Genomic DNA, 24416 nt, shown 5'->3' on the forward strand with positions numbered 1-24416 from the left:
ATGCTTTTCTATTTCCAATTTAAATAATTTGGTGCGCTGTAATATCAATTTCCATTTTCCATAAACTGCCTATCAGTGTTTTCTATTTTCGTGTGCTTATGTTTTTACGTTACATTGGAATTCAAGAAGAAATAAGGCAGATACATATGAGGGGGTATCGTAAAAGTTTTAATTATCACCAGGAAGTTATTAAGATATGATGATGAAATTTTGTCAATGTTATGTTTGGTTCTGACGTGCATGATGTTAAGGAAATTAACTTCTAATGTTTTATTTATTTATTTTTTTACAGAGTGTGCCAAATGTGACCAAAGTGCAAGATAGATAAGACTGAGGCTAGCAGTGTGATAAAGTTCCTGCATTTGAAGGGTAATAATGCCAGTCAAATTTATGATGAAATGAAGGCTGTGTATGGCGATGATTGTCCATCTTATGACACCATTGTAAAGTGGAAAAGAAAACTGCAAACTGGTCATATGTCTCTCACAGACAACCCCATGACCTGGAAGACCATCCCTGACGGACGATGCGGCCACTGAAGAAAGTGGAGTGTTTAGTCCTCGAAGACAGACGTGTAACCATCCAAACGATTACAAATGAGACTAATCTCAGTTATGTTAGTGTGTGGAAAATTATCCACGACGAATTTTACATGTCTAAAGTATCTGTGCACTGGGTTCCTCGTTTGCTGATACGTTTTCAGAAGCGCCAGCTCATTCATCTCTACTTGTTGTCGACAAAGCAAGGGCGTGTGGTTTCCAGGTACTGCAGCACCAGCCTTATTCTCCCGACCTCGCACCTAATGACTTTTTCTTGTTTCTCCACATGAAGGATCCGTTGCGTGGTCGCCATTTTGACAACACAGATGACGTCATTCATGAGGTGGAATACGTCGATCCCACTTATTTTCCGTAAGTTGGGCACTTTTTCAATAGAACTGATGGTGGTCAACATAGGCTATGTTTCACTATATAATCTATTGTTAAAGAACACTAAACATGTATAAAGAAATAACATACAAGGTTTCATAATAAAGTTCTAGGATTGATGTTGGTGTCCAGTAACTGTTAATAATGACAGAAATTTGTTTATCATGTGAGATAAATGCAATGGTATTCTTCTTTTGCAGGACATGGATTTTTACATGGAACAGAGGCCATTTATATGCATTGCTGCAAGCTAGGGGATTCCCTGAACTCACCTTACACTGAAGGGACTTTTCACGACTATTTAGGATATCAATACATCCATGACGGTACAACTTAACTGAATTCCAGAGGATGACTTCAAAACCAGTCTGCAAGACAAATCTGCGCATTGAGAAAAAGAGGCATTACTTTGAATAATATTCACCGCAATTTGATCTAGATATCAGAATCAACATTATTATCCAATCCTGTACAACATAAACCCACTCCAAAATTATTACGATTCAAGACATAAAAGCAGTTAATCTCAAATTTTAAAATTACCTTTGACATATCTACGGAGAGTCCTGGAACCCTGGGGGAGGTACTGGCTACACTCAAAGTTACTTTACTGGCTGAAAGGAAGAAGGAAAAAGGAACATTCATTTATTTGTATTACTTTATATGAGCGAAGCACTAATAGACAAAGAACGAGAACGATCAAACACAGAAAAATCTGGCAGCTGGATAACAGCCCGTTAAGAGAGAGACCAGAATTCGATTCTACGCCTTACAGCACCCAGATATTTCTGTTTTATTTCATCGTAACAATATTAAAATCTTTACGTAATATTAAAATCTTTGGATGTAATATCAACTCAAGTACACTTAAATGAACAGCAGGGAAAAAAATGTGTTTTCCGAATTGTAATTTGATTTATGTGCAGAGAGAGAGAGAGGGAGGGAGAGAGAGAGAAAGAAAGAGAGAGAGAAAGAGAAAGAGAGAGAGAGAGAGAGAGAGAGAGAGAGAGAGAGAGAGAGAGAGAGAGAGAGAGAGAGAGAGAGATATTATAGGAATACGCCATTAGTCCTGACACACAGAATATTATTCCAAAGTTCCCGGTTTTTCTTTACTTAAAAAGGAAATCAAAAACAGCACAGAATCCACACAATCCACTATTGCCCCATTAACACAAATTCTCCTTAGCATACCATCTATAAATAAAAAGATTCTATCTTTTCTTATATGTACACTCATGTCCAAAATTATTGTCGCATGTCTATAAATATGTTGTTGTAGGAATATAATTTGATAACGAATTCGCCCGGTATTTCTTATAATGTTAGTATGTGTATAATTGGCAAAGACATGTATGTGGCAAATTTCATGTCAAAAGAGCAGTAAATAACAACAACTTTCTTGTCCATTAAGCAACATTTTGTTTTACTCATTCCAATTTTCGTAATTATAATTCTTTTCCTTTGAAATCTACCACAAATATACATTTCCCGATTATACACATAGTATTAGTATTAAAAGTACCCTGTAAGATCATTATCAAATTATATTCTTACAAGAAGACAGTTATAGATATGCGACAATCATTTTGGACATGAGAGTACATCTATTTGGAACCGGGAAACTATATAAAAACTAAGTAAAATGTACTGTAAGAACTTCCAGGTAGTAACTTGACTTCATGTAGCCAAGTAACTTCGTACAGCCTAGTTTGTTATCTACCATCTCAAACCAAAACATTAAGAAGATTCATATAATCAAGTCAAATAACATTGTGGTAGCTTTAGATGTTTTAATGAATGCATGTAACTTACAAGGAACACAAATTCCAATGCTATCCCTTTCATATCCTTGGATGCATCGGCACAGCCCATTTCGTGAATGTCGCCCCGTCGGAACACATGTTTCATACGCTGGACAATTTAGTACTCCATATTCACAGGTTTTGGGTCCGAAGGTAGTTCCTTGACGTGATTCAGACATTTCTAATTCGTTCAAGCCACTGTGAAAAATCAAAACAGTACGATAAAACATACATACACACATCAATACAAAAAAAGCATTGAATAGTGATTACCCGACGTTACAGCCCACAAAGAACAAGGTGGCCCATAATTACGTACATGATGTTTGACTGGCTATAGTATTTACAATTTCTGGACGAAAAGTTTCGATATGGCAACAGTGTGGATAACGGTCACTAGACTTAGAACCATTAGTGTAAGCCAGGCAGGATGGCGGAACGGTGGGGCTGAACAAAACATTCCGGAACTGCTGGATCGGTCGACGTGGGTTTGTGGAGTGGCCAGCTCGATCTTCCGATCTGCAACCACCTGATTTTTTTCTTATAAGATGTTTTAAAGAACAAGGTGTATCAATATTACATGCGCAATTTGGCTGAACTACGGCAAACTACCACAGAGGAGTTCCACAAGATACCAGTATGGGTCTGTCAAGCTGCTTATGACAACGTTGCTCTTCGTCTCCAGGCATGTATCAATTTGGACAGCGCATTGATGGACCATGTCATAGTAGAACAGGAATTAAAATTCTTGTAAGGAAAGGTATGAAAGTAATGTGTTTATATTCAATTTTATGATCGTTACGTTGCTAGTTTTTTATCCACAGTCTTTGAAACATTATAAACATAATTGTGAGCCACCCTGTATTGACAGTGTACCATGGAATTATTATATTGTACGGATCCCCACATTACGACAAGAGCACATGTCGACACAAGTGCCATTGATTGTAAACAGAATAGCAGACGAGAAGCCGACACGAAAGACATCGAGGAACGCCGAAAGAAGACGGACCTCACGGAAGAACCCGAAGAGGATGGATAAAACGCGGACCACCGAGGGACCCAGCATTAGTCGTCCAACTGATCAAATCACCTACACCGCCCTGAGGTCGCGCTAGACTAGGAGTCCTTACTACAACCAAGCCTCGCGAAGCTGCCTTGAGCTGAGGGGGCTATCCTTCAAGACTCACCAGAACCGGTAGTTGCCTTGGAGACTGCCTTGAGAGAAGGGGCACCGTGCAAAACACCCATTTTCCTCTCATTTGGATAATAACAAGACAGATACTATTTTAGCCTTTTTAATCAAAGATATTCTGTATTTTACAGATTTTATAATAAATTGGTGAAGGGATAAATCACGGTCCATTATTGACTCTACCTAAAGTCATTACAATATTAATGACTTTCTCTGTGGTAGTAACAAGACGCTGATATATAAAAGGCGACTTGGTCAAGCTCACTGCTTATAAAAAACAATTGGTTTGTTGCGTCTGCTTACATATTCATAGAAGTCAATGTCTGTTAATTGAAGTTTAGCATCCCTTTTCAATATAGATCCCAAATTAAACGTGGATCTACAGTTTAAAATGGAATATGAACTATCATAATGCGCTCAATGCTCCCTCACCGAGAATTGAACCCGAGACCAACTCGGAACAAGGCGCGCTAGCCACTAAACCAGCGATGACTTGAGAGCCAATGAAAAGTTTCTCAGCCCTCACACTTTTAGTTGCAATTTTTGGCATGGACATCTCACTACATTCACAAGTTCAAGATGCTCATGGACTGAGCTTCAATATTAAAAACTAACTCTATGGCCTATGGAACCCGGAGGTTGAATGCCGCGTTCACAAAAGCTCTCCACTGACTTCTATCCTTAGCCAACTGGATCCAGTTTCTACTTTGTATACCTATTTCTGCAAGATCCATCTTAATATTGTCCTCCCATCTGCGCCTGGGTCTTACAGCACACACCTTATTTCTCTATAACAGACCAAACTCCCGAAATATAGACCTCGTAACCTTCGTTTCTGATCCTCCCTCATTATATATATATATATATTGCCCATCTTCCTCAGTGCTGTTGAAATAACTCACTGTATCTTATAACTGTAATCTTAGTACTGATTTTTCACAGAATCCTGTTCTACTCTTTCTAATTTATTTCTTTAAATCTCTTCACTCTTGATAGTAATGGCCAGACTATAACGTACAATACAATTCATTTTATAATCAAGTGGCCATATTGATATCATACGACAACTAAAACTTACCTCAAGCCATCTGCCCCATCTTTAACCCACGTGTCACTCAACGGAATGTCTTCAACTGATCTCACTAAAACCATTTGAACTTTATCTCCAAAATGAGAGCCAGGGCGGTATACGGGTTTACAAAGTTCATCACTGATACACGCAATCTGCAAATAATCAACAATAAAATAAAGAGTACATTTAAAATACAGTGTTAAGAAGTGCACAAAAACTTACTCTTCTAAAGATTCAGAACAAAATAAAAGCTTTTCTAATATTTGATCCTTAATCGCAGGATATAAGGATATATCGCTTTTTTTTTTTTTTTTTTTTTTTTTGAAAGGACCAAAGTAGTTCCGTTAACCTATTCTCATTTAGGGTCAGTGAGGGTAATTAAGAGAGACTGCCTATAGAGAGCAAGTATGAAACACCCCTAACTGGTCTACAACGACTGTAGGATAAATACAAATTAAGAGCACAGGCATTTAGTAACACCTTTCACAATGCTCTGTCTACATTTTTAAGTTTCAGTATAAAAAAGTTAGGATGTACAAATTTTTAAACAAACTCATTAAAAAAAGAAAGAAAAAAAAAGAAAATTGAAATCTTAACTTTTATATCTAGATACTGCAGTAATATCACTGTTGTAAAACCAATGGGTGTTGGTGGAAGCTAGATAAGTCAGCAGTTACAGGTTAAGCTGAATTTATCCCTTGGGATTTTGTTTCAGAGTTACCTTTTTTTGTTCGTTTGTTTGTTGTTTTATCTCATTTGGCTTATATGGACGGTAATTATAAGACGCATGCTGGAATCTATCTCTGTATCGTGGTATGTTAAGTTTTAAAAAAGCTGTATTCTGTAGTTTAGGTAGTCCTATAATTTTGTTTCTTAGTAACTTTCAAAGTTGTAGACCTACATTATTTTGTTGAAAATAGCCTAGGCTGCATATCAATATACCAAAACAAAAAGAATTAGAGGTGAATTCATAGTTTTTGGGGTTGCGGAGATGAATAGTGAGTTTCACTCCAATTCAACTTCAAAGTCATACTCCACTCTCCAGGTAGGGGTGAGATTTTAGAAATAATCGAACACGACATATATTAGTGTTGAATTCATGGTTTCCGAGGTAGCTGAGTTTAACGTTATCCAGTTTTCATGATGTTTAACCCTTTGACTACCTTTTTTTTTTCATATGAACAATTTTTTATATGTACGACTTCTTTAATGTGGGATATTCCTGACATCTATACACAGTTTTGGAAACTAAAGAGTCCTACTAGTTTTTTTTTTTTTTTTTAAAGAATTTTATAAAAACAAATTCCTAAAGATGTTTGAAGTATTCGCAAGGGACACACGTGTCCCGTTGGTAGTCAAAGGGTTAAGCTCATCATCACCCCTTGGGGTCGGGGTGGCAGAGGATGAATTTTTAAAAATAATCAGATAAGCTAGCTAATTAGTAACTACTGTAACTAAACATATTAACATGTTTTCTTGGACTTTCGCGGGACTCTGCGAGTTGCTAGTTTTCAATATTACTTTATTGTGAATTTTTAAAAAATCAAAAAATTTTGCCGCCCCCTAAATTCTGCCACCCTGTGCTCGAGCACAGAATAGCACTTACGTAAATACGGGCCAGGATACAAATCATAATTTGGCCCACATCGTTGGTTGTATACAACCACTAAAACTAACGTATGGCTATTTTTTTTTCTTATGCAGCATCTGGATTTTTCAATTAATTTATTTTGTTTTAAGAACTTGAAGTTCCAATACCTCTCAGCTATCCTCAAACATCTTAACTTCTAAAGATAATCATCTTTTCCTTTCCAATAAAATTTCCTCATTCTTCCGTGAAATATAGTAAATTTCCCTGATTTTCGGCATGCTTTGAAGAATTTCTTTCACTAATTTTAAATTTCCCTGAGTTTGAATGTAAATCTTGCTTTAGAAAAAGAAAGAAAAAAAAAAAATCAAAAGTTAATGTACTTCACTATCTCCTCATTATGTGGCTTCCAAGTTTATGCTTTTTGGTTCAAACTTGGCGAAGATGCACCAACGTTTTGAATCTGCTTGCATAAATCTAAAAGCTTACCTGGGTTGGAGTTTCAGATAAACAGACTATTAGAAAGTATACGTTATATATTTGTGGTTATGTATGCAGATTTTCAGCGTCTGGACACAGATATTTTCACACACAGATTAAAAAAAGAAAATGTAGATAATGTAAACTAAACCACTGTACCTCGGAAAAAGCACATCTATAAATCAACAGAAAATTTTCTTAATTGATTAATAACAGGGCGGAAAAAAACAGGACTTTTTTTTTTTTAATGATTTTTGTTGATCTTTTTGAGTTAATTCAAATCTTCTCCTCGTATAATACAAGTCGCAAACTGAAGGAAAAACATTAGGAATTAGTATTAAATGTTAATTATGTCAATTCAGTGAAAGTATTGGGTTGAATTTTGAATTAATCTCCAATCTTTAATCTATTTCAATACAAAACGATGTTTCTTAACCATTAAAGCAAAAATACAGCATTTTTTCTTTTTTTCTTTCTTTTTTTTTTTTTTTTTACCAAAGTTATTAATATACGGCAGAGATATTTTTTTTAAAAAAATCGGACGGTACAGAACTAGCTTGCGGCACGAAACACATATAAAACACGTACATTTCACCTAAACTTATGTAAAATGTACAAAACTGTTAAATTTCGAAGGGAGGATCGGATCCTCTAAAAACGCTCTTATTATCTGGGAACAAACAAACAGACGCGCACATGCAAGAATTTTCGTCTTCAATGTTGAAAATGATTTCCCTGGGGAGCAATGATTAAGCTTATCGCCTTGTATTAAGAGGGTTTCGAGTTCGAAGCCCGGTGAGTACTAAAATGGTTAGAAATTAAACTGTAGGTCCCTAGCAGTGTTGAATTCAGGTTTTATACAGGGTATTCCAAAACAATACCGACAACGCTTGGGAGGTGATTCCTGACACCAAGATAAGACAAAAAGTATAGACCAACCCGGGTGCACAAATGCTTCCTTTCGGAGTTACAGGATGCTGAAGACATGAAAAAAATGAAATTTAGAAGTCCATAGCTCCAAAAACTATGGGACCTAACACAGTCGGATCAAGACTTTACTCAGGAACTAATATGTGCCCTATCCAAAAATCCATGTTTCTAGACCTAGGGTACTCACTCAACAATTTTTATGGAGGTAGTTGGTGAGTACTTCAAATTATATGACCGTGGCCAAACTACCTCTATAAAAATTGTTGTGCGAGTACCCTAGATCCAGAAACATAGATTTTTGGATAGAGCTCATAGTAGTTCCTAAGTGAAGTCTTGACCCCACTACGTTAAGTCCCATAGTTCTGGAGCTATGGGCATCTAAAGTTCATTTTTTATATTTTCGGCAGCCTCTAACTCCGAAAGAAAGCATTTGAGCACTCATGTTGGTCTATACTTTTTGTCTTATCTTGGTACCAGGAATCATCTCCCAAACGTTGTCGGTGTTGTTTTGAAACATACTGTATAGTCAGGAGGGCACTAATAAATCTGTCCTAATTCACAAAAGAATTTTATCGACAACCTGCTACAGGCAGTTTTTCAGCTTCTTACAGCATCCGCTTTATCAGCAGGAGATAAATTTTCGTTCCGGAGTGACCCATTCTAAAAGTAGAAATAGTTTAGGCACAGAAAAGGCGTAAAGTTGGTTTTTAGCATATGAACAAAGCGTAACTAAACGTGATAAATAGAATATGAATTATACTAACTCTATTTTATATATATTTCTGATGTGCTTCAATATTATCAAAAAACTGTAGTGTAAAAATTTTTTCATTTGTATTAAGTGCCAGTTTTATTCAAAGAGACCAATCCTATCAAATGTCTTATATCATACAGGCTAGTATTAGTACTAAATGTTCTTAATATTAGGCAATATATGCAGACTTAATATAACAAGATAACACTAGCAGTGAATTAAGTGCTTAAGTGCCAAAGTCGAAACAGAAAATTGTCTGTACTCTGTAACATAAATAAAACCAAATGAAAAATTTAAAATATAATCAATTTTATAAGGTACTTTTTTTGTACATACATTTTGAATTACTTACAAACTACATTGCACTTAGGGACTTAGGCCAGATAATATTTTAGAATCCTAGCATTAAGCTGAACTAGACTTCAGACCGGTATGATTCAAATGCTCTAAAATTTGATACTTTATAGATGTATAATCCGGCTGTTTTACAACTATATTTTTGCTTATGATTATTATCTTCCATAATAGAAATAGCAGAACAGAAACGAGATTTCACTTATTTTCATTTATTAATTTATTTCGGAATTTGATTTAAATCAATCCACCCTGATTTTAAATACTAAGGATAGTCAAGCACGGATGCTTAAGTAGTTCGAAATCAAAATTTTATTATTTAATATGCATGATCAACAAAGTTAATCATTTGATGGGATTTTATTCACGAAACCAACAAAACAGCAGCCATCTATTATCACATAGAGAGACAGATGATACATGAGCTGAATAATAGTATGAGAAATACTTACCGTATAACAATTGGACTGATACATAAACACAACATTACACGCTTCATCTTCACAACAACTTATAACACATTGCTCTAGATCGTTGATTTCTGCTTTCTTCTCATAATGTCCCGCCGTATCATTGCCGTAAGGAACATAACCACGATACACTTTAGGGTCCATCGTCGGACACTCCCGCTGGAGCATCCCACTAAGTTCAGCTTCAAAGTGTCGTCCGCTCACTACACCCACACTAATGACAAAAAAATACACGATCTGCATATACTGAGATTTTCTTGTACAGTCTATTTTTAACTCCATTTTGTATACTTAACGATGCTACCTGAAACAAGAAAGAAATATGAAGTAAATTGTATTTTGAACTCAAATGATTATTAAGAACGCACTAACTAGAAACAGTGAAAATTAAATGTATGGTATATACAGGGTAGCCCAGAAGTATGTACAGTATACAGTATTGTACTGATCAGCTCATTGCATTTTATATTCCTTACTGTTGTTCGTCAGGGAGACTTAGTTTCTTTATTATCTGTTCTTAGTATATTTTTACTTATATCTTAAGCTCGGAACAAATAAACCCATGAACTAGAATGTTATACTTGATCAATGCAGGGGTGTATATCTACTTTTGGGCCACCCTGTATATTGAATAATATATTCTTGCTTTCTGTATCCAATATGATGGTTTCTTTTTTTTACGCACACATAATCACACATTTATATAATTTGGATCATTTATATAATTTGGATCCATATTATCAAGAATATATTTTAATTACCTCGCACAGTATACGTTTATTTTTTACCATATATCTTTTTAAGAAGATGTTTTGTTGATGTGTGGATACTTACCAACAAGTTTTCTGAATATTCGATTCTCTTCCCTCACAAAAAATTGACAATATTAACATAGCTCATCACAATTCTTCGTCGAAAGTAAGTGGCTTAAGTGCTGAAAGGCATAATTAGTTTTTCTGGAATGTTAGTGTTGCCTTTTACCAAAACTGTCTTCCGATGATTAATGTTTAAGGCTGACCAGCTGTCCTGGATTTACTGAGACACTTCTAGCTTTCCGCTAGATGTCTCGAAACCATTTTCTGGGGCATCTAAATGTTCTTATTTTTAAAAACAGTCACTTTGCTCGGAATCTTGAAACTAAAATCAAGTTTCGCGCGTAAAAATATTTTAAGAGTCCGAGCAAAGTGACTGTTTTTAAAAAACTCGAAAAATCTTGCTCGCAAGTACTCACCAGCCAAAAATCTACTGGCCAGACCATTTTGCAGTCAGGTGTTTATACAAGTAAACAAAACACAAGTAGACACAGTAAACATATCAATACATTTTTGTTTTGTTCATTGACATCTCTCTTACGAATAATAATAATAATAATAATAATAATAATAATAATAATAATAATAATAATAATAATAATAATAATAATAATAATAAAATGACAACTGCTATTTATTCTTGAATTCACGTTTTTGACTGATTGGATTTTACTCGCCAAATGTAAAAAGTACTCGCCGCTGACGAGTGGATTTTTCAAGCCCTGTGAATAGTAATGCAATGTAAATGCATATTAAGGACTTAGAATGGAAATCAATATTTTAATTTTATTAAACTCTTTACGTTTACGCACAAATGTATTTGTCAGTTTCGCTTTTTCTGACCTCTTATTAAATTGTCCAGGCAGCCGGGAAAGAACAGCGTTTCGTCTACATATGTGAATTCTGCTGTTTGACTCAATGACTTCTGTTATGCAAAACTGTGTATGCAACAAACTTAACAAACTGTAAGACCTTCGTAGTTACGTTATGCTGAACAGAGTTATTTCTCTCAAACTGACATTTTTCTATACACGTCGAGATTTTAGAATTAAGACAACACACATAATACTTTCCACGTTTCAATATTATCTCTTCCGTCGTATATAAAGTGAGGACTAATTTCATTCATTCGGTCTCTAGTATAGTCACCCATAACTAGCAGATCAACACCTTAACCTTTCATAGATAAACAGTCCAGTCCGCAGCAATAACCCTCAACTCAACCTACCCTATAAAAAGTCTGGCTTATAAAATAGGACAGTTTGGTTTATACTATAGAACATTATGCTCTGAAGCACATAAAATATATAAATGAACTGTAAGAAAAGGCAACCCTTCACCCCAATGGGCAACTGGAAACAAGATTTAGATTAATACAGAAAATTAATGAAAAAAGAAGATTGATAACTCATTCCTCTATAATGAAATATTTGAACCTAATTAAACATTGAATTATTTGATCAACGTATTTCCCTCTGAAACAAATAATGTAACAGCATTTTTTTCATCATAGCCCTGCAAATTATATATACACTTCTAACAACTGTTATACAACACAAATTCCAGGACATTTTTCAGATTATAAATAATTTCCAGAGCATTTCTAAGATTTTCACCATTTTTCTGCTTTCCATGACCTTTTCAGGGTGTTTCCACGACACACTTTTATTTCCAGGTTTTCCAGGACGCGTATTATATACAGCAATATTGGAAGGGCGTTGGGATATGTTGGTGAATACCTAGCCAATACTGCTGCACACACTACTGAAAGAAAATGCTAACACACCTTGCGTTATAAGAAACTGGAGCATGGCAAAGTTCCTCAGCTAAGCTTCATTGGGACACACATTGGAATAAGCACATAAGAAACAAGAAAAAAATGGTGGACATGGGAGGATACGAAAAAGGAAATTAAAAAAATAATAGTGAGGATTAGTGACTACTATAAAAAAAAAAAAAAAAAAGACACACTTAGCATATTGCTAATACGTGGCAATTTAAATCATCACTGAAACTGCCCTTGGCTTGTGCTTTTAATAATTCAATCACTGAAAAATGTACGAAATAAAGGACAAGATTAAAATATAGGACAAATATACACAAATTTCCAAGATACTGGAAAAAAATAGAATATCTGGGAGCCCAGTAATTTTCATCTATCCTAATCTTCTGTTAGGAAAGAAAAACCGCAATACTTAAATCTCGTTCCTGTCCCGGAATGAGGACATCTTCAGGTGAACTACATGACCTTGTGTTTCGAATAGTCTGTGGTTTCATCTGTGAGAAAACATGTATCAGTGCGTGTAGCTCTTCGAGCGCTGGAACGTAACCCAATAAAGAAAGGAATTCGTGACCACGTAGTAACCCCGCCCCTACTAGTAACACGTTCCCTGTGATAAAAATATAATACCCGAACTATCTAACATGCGTAATGATGAAAACACATTACCTAATTAGTTTCAATTATTTCATGTGCAGACCATCTTAGTTGAAAACGTAATTAATAATTAATGGACCTGTTATACTTTTTTCATCCAAGTTATGACTTTGCAATTTTAATGAAGGAGAAGTGATACTGACGACTTTATATATATATATGGACCAATATTTATTATAAATATTATATATGTGAACAAGTATAACTTGAAGTTACAACCACGAAGTGTGCGGTTTAGAAGTTAAATTTCTAAATTTCACAAGTGATAAAATAAAGGATGATGATATGAACGACTACTACGCACTTAGCAATGAAGGCGCGAACACTGCAACTAAAACCATGCCCGTATTTGGGTAAGTGCTATTCTGTGCTCGAGCACAGGGCGGCAATCTATATATATAAAAGAGAACGTACAAATCCTTTGTTAGCTCATCACGCTAATACGGCTGAACCAATTTCTTTCATTTTTGGGGGGTTATTAAGATTTGGACCCTAGATGGTTTTTATCATATCACTTTAATTTTCAATTACCAGTGTCTTGAGATAATTGACCATTCAAGTGTCCATAACGTAGAAATCCTTTGTTAGCTCATCATAGCTAAATCTAACCGTATTTATATGCAACCCACATGACCGTGTCACTCGGCGGGTTAACATAAATGACAGGCGATATAATGTTAACATTTACTGCAATCTTCTATGGTTTTTATCATATCACTTGAAAGCGAAAAAGTAAAAATTATCTAAGTAACAAAGTTTATTGCGTTCCGGGGTGACCCCAGCGAAGCGGGGTGAACGCTGCTAGTATTTTATATTTTATTTTTTAATATTCACAATAAAGTAATATTTAAAGCTAACAATCCCCAGAGTCCTGCGCAAGCGCGAGAAAATATGTTAATGTGTTTAATTCGCTCTAATTACAGTAGCTACTAATTAGCTAGCTTACCTAGTTATTTTTAAAAAGTCATTTCCTTCCACCGCCACTCCAAGGGGTGAGGATGAACTTCAACATCATGAAAACTGAAACCGTTCAACTCAGCGACCTCGAAAACTGTGAATTCAATACTAATATCCATAGTTTTCGATTATTTTTAAAGTCTCGCTCCCTCCCTGAGAGTGGAATATGACCTGGAAGTTGAATTGAAACTGTCACTATTCTTCTCAGCGAGCCCAAAATTATGAATTTAACTCGAATATGGGTTCTTTTCGATCAATATTTAATGCCCCCATGTTATTCTTATGGTGATTTTGTACCGCCATATCTCAGCTCAGCTATGACCTAGGGACCTGATACAGGTCATTTGGACCATTTCACTGAGAGCTTTAAACCATATTAAAATTACATGTTTCTTGGTTCTCGAGTTGAAAAACGTCACGGACAACTCACTATATTATTAACATAGATGCTATTAAACCATTACTGACGGTGAATAATGTAAACAATTATTTTTTTCTCATCAGTTATCACCAACAGTTATTATTTTTTTAAACGTCATATTTTAGAAAAAGACACAACGGTTAATTAAGAATTAATAGAATGCATTTTCTCCAGACAGTTAATTAAAACCTACATGAATAAATTTCATGCCAGTACTGAGAGAATGTATTTCCAATGGACGAGTGGTTAAGCTCGTTGCCTTGTAATAAAGGGGTCCCGAGTTCGAATCTCGGTGGGAATAAAAGAGATTCGGAACCAAAGTTAAGCTGTAGGTCTCGTCCTTAGTACGTCACCGTCATCCTATGGAAGGCAACACCAACTCCCGTAGGTTCATCTTGCCCAGGGACCTTCGGCTCAAACATCTACCTTCGGGCAGAACACCATATCATAATCATCATTAAGAGAATTAGGCCATTTAAAATTACGATGTAACTTTCGTAACTTGTAATATCTAAACTGCTACTCTACAAGAAAGCTGGTATGTTTGCACGGCTTGTTTTCTTGTTTGAGACAAACGTTTTTGCGGGTGGGTGGGTTGGTGTGTGTGTGGGAGTGGTGGGTAATACTTATAGCAGAGGGCGGCACAATATATAAATACGGGCCTGGTTATAACAAATACGGGCACATGGATTCAGTTTTCAAAAATAGGCTAGCCTGAACCAGAAACCGAACCATCCGGTTACAAACCTGGTCGCCAGGAACTGGAACAGAACCACTCTGGTTAAAGAAAAGACTTCCCAAACAGACACAGTAACCACATCAAACCACTTTCAGTTACAAAATGGCTCCCGAGTGAACAGGCACCACCAGGAAACAAACCTTTCGGTCATAAGATCAACATAAGATGTTCCCTTGTCAGATATATTCCTGTGTCAAGTTATTCATTTCTGCGAAAAAAAAAAAAAAAAAAAAAAAAATACCAATACGAGATTGGCAAAGTATGTGTGTCTTTATGGCACTGAATATTGTACTACTCAAGCTCTACCTTCATCAACATAACAGTGCTATTAAGGCACGTAATCAATATACATTTAAAGCAGAAGAACGAAAGCAGAAGATAATAAATATTTCTGAATAATAATTATTAATTTACAAGGAAACGAAACAAGAATAATTGTAATATATATTAAAATAATAACACTTAATTAATAACACATTGTAAACAGGTTTATCAGCGGAACAGCAGCCGCTATAGTGTGTTAATTAAAACAAGAAAGAGTAATGGCAAAGATAATAAGAATGCAGGGGGAATACATGTAAATTATCTGAAACCATATAAATAGCATGAAAAAGTGCAATTCTATTCCAAAATTAGCCTGTAGTGACGGCAAGTTTATTTATATTTTCGCACTTATCCTACTTTACAAGCATACCCACCGTGACTTCGCGCCTGTTCCTTACGGACGTAGTTCCGTGGGAACCTTAAAGCCTCGGCCTGCCCTGAAACGGAATGGATAGGAGCCCTACTTTGGTTCATTTTGTTTTTCCGTAATGAAAAACAAAATGAACCATTCTGCCGCCTTCCGTTTCAGTAAACACTTACACATACAATACTTTCAATACAATTCAAAATTTATGTCAATATGCTGTACATTGAGTGTTCGTGTAGTTTTAGTGAAACACATTCGGGAAGATTTACACAGGTAAAATTCAATACTTTGCAAGGAACAAATTTCTGCAGGTTACAGAACTAAATACAAAGTAATACAACTGTATTTTAGGTTTACAAGTGTAGAATTACTAATGTAAAATCATTGTAAGTGTTTTACGATGGATAAAAGAAGAGAATGCATATGAAAGATGGCTATTTTCCAACGACCGATATTTATGCACAGTGTACAGAGCCTGTATATTACGTTTACTACAGTAGTATGAAACCATGACAAGCGTTATTAAAACTTGTATAATTGCCAAAACCCACTACTTTCGCTTGCGCTCATACCCACAATCACTGACGCGCCTACTCCCTTTGGACGCACTCCCGCGCGGGTCCATTAGCCTCACCCTGCCCTAACTCGGTTACACAGCATTCGTACTTTTTGGTGGCCACCTAGTACAGGTTGGTGTGTATTTCTTGTAGTGTAGGTTTTATGCTACATCCGAAAACCGTACTTACATGCAAATCGTAAAACAATTGTAATTTTTCTATAAGTGCTCGGATGCCCCCTAGAATTTTATCTATGCCAAATGAAATATTTTCATGTTGCCCAGTGGAAACCTTTTAAGGGATAACAACAAGGAATTTAGTGTAAGTAATAGTAGTCTTTCAATTCTTTCTAATGATGCGCCAAAAGTAAACATATACGAAAATTAAACTTCTATTTGGTAGCACTATCTACTCGAGTGAAATGCTGTACGGAAATTAGTTTTTATTTATATGGATCTACTTACGGTAAATGTTTAGCAGACTGGGTCCATAAGTACGTAAAAAATACAAATTTACGGGAGAAATGAAAAATGCAAGTACTTAGACCTAACATAACCTAACCAACTAACCTAAACTAAACCTGAAATAACCTAAACTAACCTAATATTCACAGAAATAAGCGAAATTCTAACATTTTTTTTTTTCGGAAATTATGCTGTACCCTTACACTAATACAATCTAACATAAACTAACTTAACCTAGCCGAAACTAACCTAAACAAACCTGAAATACCCTAAAGTAAACAGAAACTACCGAAATTGTAACATTTATTAGAAAAAATAGTTGGACATCGTCTGCTAAACATTATCCCTAATTACATATAAATATTTCGGTGTAGTTTTACTATACGGATCCATAGTATAACTACTACTAGTAGTAGTAGTAATAGTAGGAACGGTTTGAAGTCCTGCAGAGGTTTGTTGGGTTCTGTTCTCAACAAAAAAATGGCCAAATTAACGACTTTTCCATATTTTCCTGTACATTTTACCATCTGGGGATCCGTATAGTAAAACTGCACCAATAAAAAATGTTCCCTTTTGATAGGTGTATTTTGCGGTTTTTCATTTTCATTAACGTTTAAAAATACCATTCAGGCAGTACAAACAGGCCTACTAGAGAAAAGAGAAATTGTCAATATTTACCTACAAACAATAGTATTATGCAAAATTACATAATGCTTTTCTATGTAGTTTTTCTACCACGAACTATGTCGCCGACAGCATGGAAAGCGAAATTAAACCTCAACCTCTTGCAGACTATAAAATCATTTGAACTTTCACTTTTCATACACTTGAATTGTAAATTAGTTTATGTAATGTACAGTACATACCAACCTCTAGCTAACACATAATCCTTTAACAAAACACTGTATTAGGAGCACTAACATAGATATGAATCACATCTAATATAACACTAAATTAATTTCTATAATCCGTCCAGTGATAAAGACAAATCTGTTATTAATTGCCAGCTGTTCCATTGCGCCTGACATAAAATACTTCTTCCGCCAGAGCGTATGCAAAATTTCCCGCAAATCCCTATTGTTCAGGGAAATTCCTTAATTATATTTTCTTTCAAGTAAAAAATTTCCCTTGAGCAGTAAATGGGAAATCTTCCGTAGCGGTTTGCGTTATAGAAAGAAAAATATATGTTTTAATTTGCTGCACTTGGTATTACTTATTGCACTTTTTCTCTCCTTTGAGGTTCGGAGACTTTCCGAGAGCTGTTATGTTCCAGTTTAGGCAAGTCATAGATTTATAAAATTTACTGAAGAAATGTGTTTAGTTTAGAAGACCAAGTATAAGAACACGAAATATTTCGGAATCTGACCCCTGACGTATATAATAAGGTAGAATTAAGAATGCAAAATGAGCTCCTAACGACATCGTAGTCTATAAAGAATCCATCATAAAATCAATTATGGAAAGGGCATGACCATGTAAAAGAGATCATTTAAGTGCCACAATAAAGCCATATATTTTATACCATATGAAGTGACTTACAAATAAATTAATAATAATAATAAAAACATAATTTCAAAATCAATCTGTCTGATTTTAAGTTTCACCTTCAATATTTCAGTCGTTCTGTTTATCTCAGTGATGATTGTAAACAAAAAAGAAGATACTGTTAATACTATCTTGTATACAGTAACTCTATAACAAACCAATTATATGGAATCAATTCAATTACAGGATATATAATGGTAAAAAAAATATAAGCATCTCTTTGATTTTAAAAGAAAAGCCATATATTTAATGTTAACGGGAATTTTTGGATAGAATAACTATTATCTGAACAGCAGGATCATAAACACATCTTTAGCAGTAAGCAATGTTGTTAAAGCGTCGATGTGTGTGGTCTCGCGTTTATTTTGAAAGACACTTGCTTCTTGGGTGGTCTCAGATCTTTGTCAGTGATGGATTTAATTTGATATTTACTTTGAATGAAAAGTACTTCCGAAGTACTGCTTTGAACTGTTGCGAATAATGGTACTAATCCAGTAACTCCTTGAATGTTCTTTACTTAAAAGGTAGTAGATTTTGAATCTTTTATTTAAATGTATAGTGTATTTTAGGAAGTAAGTTTTTGCAAGCATTATGCCTAGCTTATTTTTGTTCCTATCATTATTCATATGCACTGAAAATGTTGTTGATCTGTTTAAAGGTATGTGATAATGCCAATTTCCCATCCTCCCAACAAGAGGTCTGTAAAATTTAGAGGTTAATAATATGTTACGCAAATTATTATAAATATAAAGTAGTGTGAGAGGAAATAGTCATCTTATTTTTCATTCATTCCAAGCATTTGCACGGGTATGTGTCAGAAAAACACAATACTGTTCGTTGTCTTTACTCGAACAAATTTGTTTCACTTTTATTTAAGGCCAAAAATACTAAAGGAGAATTGTAATTGTGGTATTTCCAATAAAATTGGACAATTGGTGTACAATTATGTATAATTACAGGTTATATCTCAGTGAAATATCAATTTTTATGACTTTTTTTTTTTGACCCGCCGGCAGATGGATATATTCTAGAATGTCTTGGCCTCAGAGAACGTATAGGACTGCCGTTTGTTTTTTGTGCACCAGTAGATAGAATTGTTAAAAAGTAGATCCTTTCACTGATTTCATTCTTATTGGCCCCTAAAAAACATTTCCACTAAAATAGGCTATGCCACTTCGCATAGGTAAAACTAAATGTGTCCACCAGAAGTAATTGTTGAAAAATTACAATTCTTTTACGATTTACGTATAAATACAGTTTCCGGATATGTAGCATAAATTCAAGTGTAAAAGTCACAAAAAACCTGTGCTAGGTGGTTACCAAAAAGCATGAATACTATCTAACCGAGTCAGGGCAGGGTGAAGCTGGTTTGCCCACACAAGGATGCGTCCAAAGGCGCATCAGTGATGGTGAGTATGCGCGCCAGCGAGGATAGTGGAAAGAATTGGGTTTTGGAGAATAAAATACAGGTTCTGTACACTGTGCGGAAGTATTTTGCCGATGAAAACTATCATCTAATAGAGCCATCTTTCATATGCACCCACTTATTTTATCCGTCTTAAAGTGCTTGTAATGCTTTTACACTTGTAAACGTAAAATACAGTTCTATTAGTTTATATTTAATTGTATCGCCTGCAAAAATTTGTTCCTTATAAACATGTCTTTTCATGGAAAGTATTGAATTGTATCTGTAAATCTTCTAAAATATGGTGCACCAACGCTACATCCTTTAATAATTGTATTCTCACTTTTAATTGATTATATTGGGGTAGTTAACGTGCTGTAATGATTTCTTTTTTCCTGTGGTGCGATTTTTGTTGTTACTGTTCTGATTTTTTAATGCGCAGCTTGCATCGTAAAGGGGACAAATAGTTTTCCCATTGAAATTTAACCAATCAATCTGTTTTCAATTATTTTCGTCTTCTTCATAAGTTTCTGGCAGAATCCTTGTTGATTATGTCATCGTTATCAACATCATGGTGCCAAGTGTGCTGATCTGTCGTTCCTTCGAAAGCATATGAAATTTCTGTGTTTAGGAAACTACGTTCGATAGTCTTGGGAGATCAAGCTACAAAGATCCGATTATAAATTGTTTACAGGATAACTCCTTTAGGTTATCACCACGCGTTATTTTATTCTCAGAAGCCATCAAGTTCGTATGAAAGAGTCACAGATGCTCTTGGGGACGAATTATACACCCATTTGAACGTGTCCCATTTTTGTCAGCTCATCTGGAATTATGGTTTTATCGATTTTTAAGTAGTTTGAAGTTTCAGAGCTCAGTTGTATATTTACTTTGTCCGTCCGTCCGAGAGACACTAAATCACAGGAATCACTGAATAGGTCACCATCTGTTTTGGCCAGGATGAGAGTTATGAATCAAGGGCTGAGGTTCCGCTCTTGGCGGCCCCGAATTAGGCCTGTTTCTTAAGCACTTTACTTCATCATGTCTTTCTTATGGAATACTTCATCGTGAAGATCACACTTTCCATTTCATATTTCTACCGTATTATACTTGTTTGAGGTATGATTCCGATCGATTATTTATACAATCCTATTGTGAAATTAGGTAGCATCTTTCTTCCGTCGATTTTTCAAATTTATGTACTCATAAAATAGTATAGCACTCATAATTTTGCCCCGTCTCAACACATTCGGTTCAAGTGCAACTCTCCGCTTTCCGCTCTACATTTCTGTATTACTTTCCATTACTTCATCATACACACCCTAGGTTAGTTAATAAGACAGTGGGTTTGAAACACTATTATATTGTGCTCTGTTGCCTGTTTTACCTAATATCTAATTAATCACTCTACACTTACAACTTTTATTACCTTTGTATTACTATCATGTTTGACATTTCGTCTAATTCTGTTAATTTCTCCGTAAATTTTGTATTTCGAGGCCGCCATCTGCGGCAGTTAACACTAAACCTGTTTTAATCTTTATTCATCCGATTATCTATGCTTCTGTTAATATACGATACCCTACTCACAATTACACCTCTTTCATTTCCCTACTCCAATTGTAATTTTATTTCTCATGTATTTGCTAATATCCGGTTTTCTTTGTTGTTTACTATCTAAATATGTATTCTAATGGTACACGGGAGATTATGCTTATGTCTAAGGAAAACATGAAATGAAATCTTTAAGGTTTACGTCCCATGGTTATGCCGGTTAGGCTAAAGGAGACGGTGAGTATGAGAAATGAATGAAATAGTGGAATGAGGAAAGTGGGAGGAAAATCCACGAACACGGTGTTTGTCCACCACAAAGTCCACACGGCGTGAGCTGGGTCGAACCAGGGACCCCAAGCACCGGAGGTGAACGCTCTACCACTGAGCCACCAGGCCCCCTTACGTCTAAGGATTCGAACTCATAAATCTCTATTAGGAAAGGTTAGTTCGAGTGGTACCGGGTTCGATTTCAAGTACAGAAGCATTAATTATACCGTTACGCAGGTTTTGTTTAATGTTGAAATTTTAAATAATTCACTCAATTTTCCCGTAAATTTTACAGGTTTCTTGGAGGGGGGGGGGCTGCGGAACTTAACCCAAATCGAGTTCGTTGATGAAAATGATGTATCAACAGGAAGTGGTAATAATCAACCATTTCCGGTTTTTACGTTGATCGCTATAGAGCAAAAACGATAATAGCAAGAAGTGGATCGCCCCAATCGATTAAGCGTTCCAAGAATACATTTCATCTCTATCCTTGATTCTCTACCAAATTCGGAAGTAGTAGAAACCCAATACAAGTTCCGGTTTCCGACTCATAGGGCATAAACGATGAGATAGCGAGAAGCTGTTTTTTGTAATGTTCTAAGAATAAATATTTTTCTCACTTTCTGTGAAACCTGAAAGTGTGGGGTCCGCGGTGGTTCAGTGGTAGAGCGTTCACCTCTGGTGCATGAGGTCGTTGGTTCGATCCCAGCTCACGCCAAATGAGCCTTGTAGTGGATAAACACCCTGTGCGTTGGTTTTCTCAGGGTTCTCCCGTCTCATCCCACTTTCTTCGTTCCACCATTTCATTCATGCCTTATCATCGCCGTCTCCTTTATCCTAGCCGGCATAACCAAGAAACTTAAAACTTAAAGATTTCATCTTCAACCTGAAAATAGCAGAAATCAAATATTTCCGGTTTTAACGTTGATCACTATAGAGTGAAAACGGCAATAGAGAGCAAGAAACGGTTTTCAGCAATGAATTAAGCGTCTCAAGAATATATGCCATCTCTACGAAAGCCAGAACTGATAGAAACATACTACCACTGCCAGTTTCAAAATTAATTCAGAAAATATATCACCCCATATAAACAGAACTTCTTCACGTGGTATACACTTGACACTGCTACTTGATCCATGTTTCATCACCTTAAGTAAATCTTCAGTATCTCCAATAAGTAAATCTGAAACCGCTCCCCCAATTCGCTTAATACCAACTCCCAAATGAAACCCAAATTTTAATTCGGCCGCTCATTCGAGTAAATACGGTATTCACTTTGAAAGTTTTCATCCTATATCACTGTGAAGTCATATAGTGTAGTAACTTTGTTAACATTGATAATTTAAAATTTATATTGAAATAAAATGTAATAATTGTCAGCTGTCTTTTAAGATAATGTTTCTTCATTTCAGGTTGAGAAGTGAGATGACCGTTACACAGATATGGCCTTACCTGTTACTATGTTTTATGTATTCGTGTTCATACCTTCAGCCATCAGAGGAAGCGAAAATAGTTCCGTCCTCAATCTTGAGAAAAGTGAAACTGCCCCGTTGTTAAATCAAGAATATTTTTTAACTTTACCAGTCACTGATACTTCTACAACTGTAACGTCTAGCAAATCACCTTCCAACGATTCACACAGTATTCGGAGTTTTAAGAGCGGTAGTTCTTCTAACTTTTCTCAGGAGAGCAGATTTACAGATAGATTTCCATTGGCCATTCTCAATGGCAGTAGAATCGGAGCAACTAAAGAACAAATAATGCTTCCGGACAAAGGCCCTCCAGGTGAAAGTAAAGCATACTGCAGAAAGCCTGCGAGATGTGAACGCTTAAATTATACGTATTGTCTCGGAGCAAAGCTTCCATATAACTTCACGACGGTTGATTTGGCAGAAGATTCCAGAACACAAGAGGAAATACAGGTAATTCAGTATGTACCATATGAGTACGTATTTATTATGTATCAGGTGGGTCGTATGTCCGTGTTGCTGGTATATGAAACGTTTTCATATTTCGAAATGAAATACTTCCTTTATACAATTAATTACATATTAATTTTCTCGTTGAGGATGATAGTACCCCGTACTAAATTTGCTGTAAAAATATATAGAGAAATTTGCTCCCACAACAAGGATTCAAGAAAGCTTTACATTGTTGGTCGTGTTTGAACTGAGTGGTATAGTATTTCTGTTGAGCGAAACAATAACTTCTGTGCCCATAGTATTTTTCTAGGCGCTGTACGTGTTTTTTGATTATGTCAATGACCCTTTATTCTTTACTTCTCAGTATCATTATTAATAGCTGAAATTTTCCTAACGTGAGAGGCTCCTGACACATTATATTTGGAATAAATTTTGAGCCTTCTCCTTAGGATGCGCATTTTAGTCAAAGTGATAATATAGAAAAAACAAGTTTAAGGTAGGTACTACGTTCAAAACTTATTGAAAATTTGTCACCTCGTTATATAAGTGTAAACGTTCCAATTACACTAAAAAGGCTATATATGTGTAACCACAATACATACAGTTCTGAACTAAAGATTTTGAGTATTGAATTTGAAATAGATTCAGGCTTTCTGATCAAGTCTCCTATACAATATGAAATGATTAAATTAGTGCATTGTCAAAATTCTTGGCCCATGAAATGTAGCCTGAAAACGACATATGTTATTTCAACTTATTCATATTCTTCCATTATATGGGTTAGCATGCGAGTCAGATATTTTCATTTGACTAGTGTCGCAGAGGTCAGAAATATGTTTTAAACAAAGTCAGTTTTTATTTAAATCTTTTTTTTTTAATTTTTTTTTTTAAGAAAGATTTAAATATATCAACCTTGCCAGGATACAAAATCGTAGTAATTTCCCTGACATGCGCAAAAATTAACAATGAACAAAATAATTAAATAAAGCCTGAAAATATATTGGATCAATTACAGTTCTTCAAGTATCAATTTAAGTTTTTTTTACTGGCGGTTCGGCGTCCCCTAGAACC

The 24416-nt window shown here is 35.4% G+C and overlaps 2 protein-coding genes across 5 annotated transcripts in view; one reads left to right on the plus strand and one right to left on the minus strand.

Annotated features, from left to right (window-relative positions):
• LOC145684098 (dyslexia-associated protein KIAA0319-like protein) overlaps positions 1–17710 on the minus strand; it is a 71207-nt gene extending 53497 nt beyond the window's left edge. Inside the window, exons 1-5 of one of the 4 annotated variants that reach the window (XM_081755986.1) lie at positions 17523–17710; positions 9557–9878; positions 5005–5150; positions 2742–2929; positions 1473–1543 (exon numbers count right to left, since the gene is read on the minus strand). In XM_081755986.1, the coding sequence (XP_081612112.1) occupies positions 1473–1543; positions 2742–2929; positions 5005–5150; positions 9557–9856 (705 nt within the window). In that variant the 5' untranslated portion in view covers positions 9857–9878; positions 17523–17710. Of the gene's footprint in view, positions 1–1472; positions 1544–2741; positions 2930–5004; positions 5151–9556; positions 9879–14948; positions 15063–17330; positions 17457–17518 lie in introns of those variants that run through there. The other 3 variants (XM_081755987.1, XM_081755988.1, XM_081755989.1) reach the window with 3 other exon arrangements.
• An 813-nt stretch (positions 17711–18523) lies between these two features.
• smo (smoothened, frizzled class receptor) overlaps positions 18524–24416 on the plus strand; it is a 63579-nt gene continuing 57686 nt past the window's right edge. Inside the window, exons 1-2 of the mRNA XM_081755990.1 lie at positions 18524–18721; positions 22836–23345. Of these exons, the coding sequence (XP_081612116.1) occupies positions 22866–23345 (480 nt within the window). The 5' untranslated portion in view covers positions 18524–18721; positions 22836–22865. The remainder of the gene's footprint in view (positions 18722–22835; positions 23346–24416) is intronic.

This window comes from Thermobia domestica, chromosome 4 (genome assembly GCF_964235325.1).
Source record: "Thermobia domestica chromosome 4, izTheDome1.hap1.1, whole genome shotgun sequence".
Lineage (NCBI taxonomy): Eukaryota > Metazoa > Arthropoda > Insecta > Zygentoma > Lepismatidae > Thermobia > Thermobia domestica.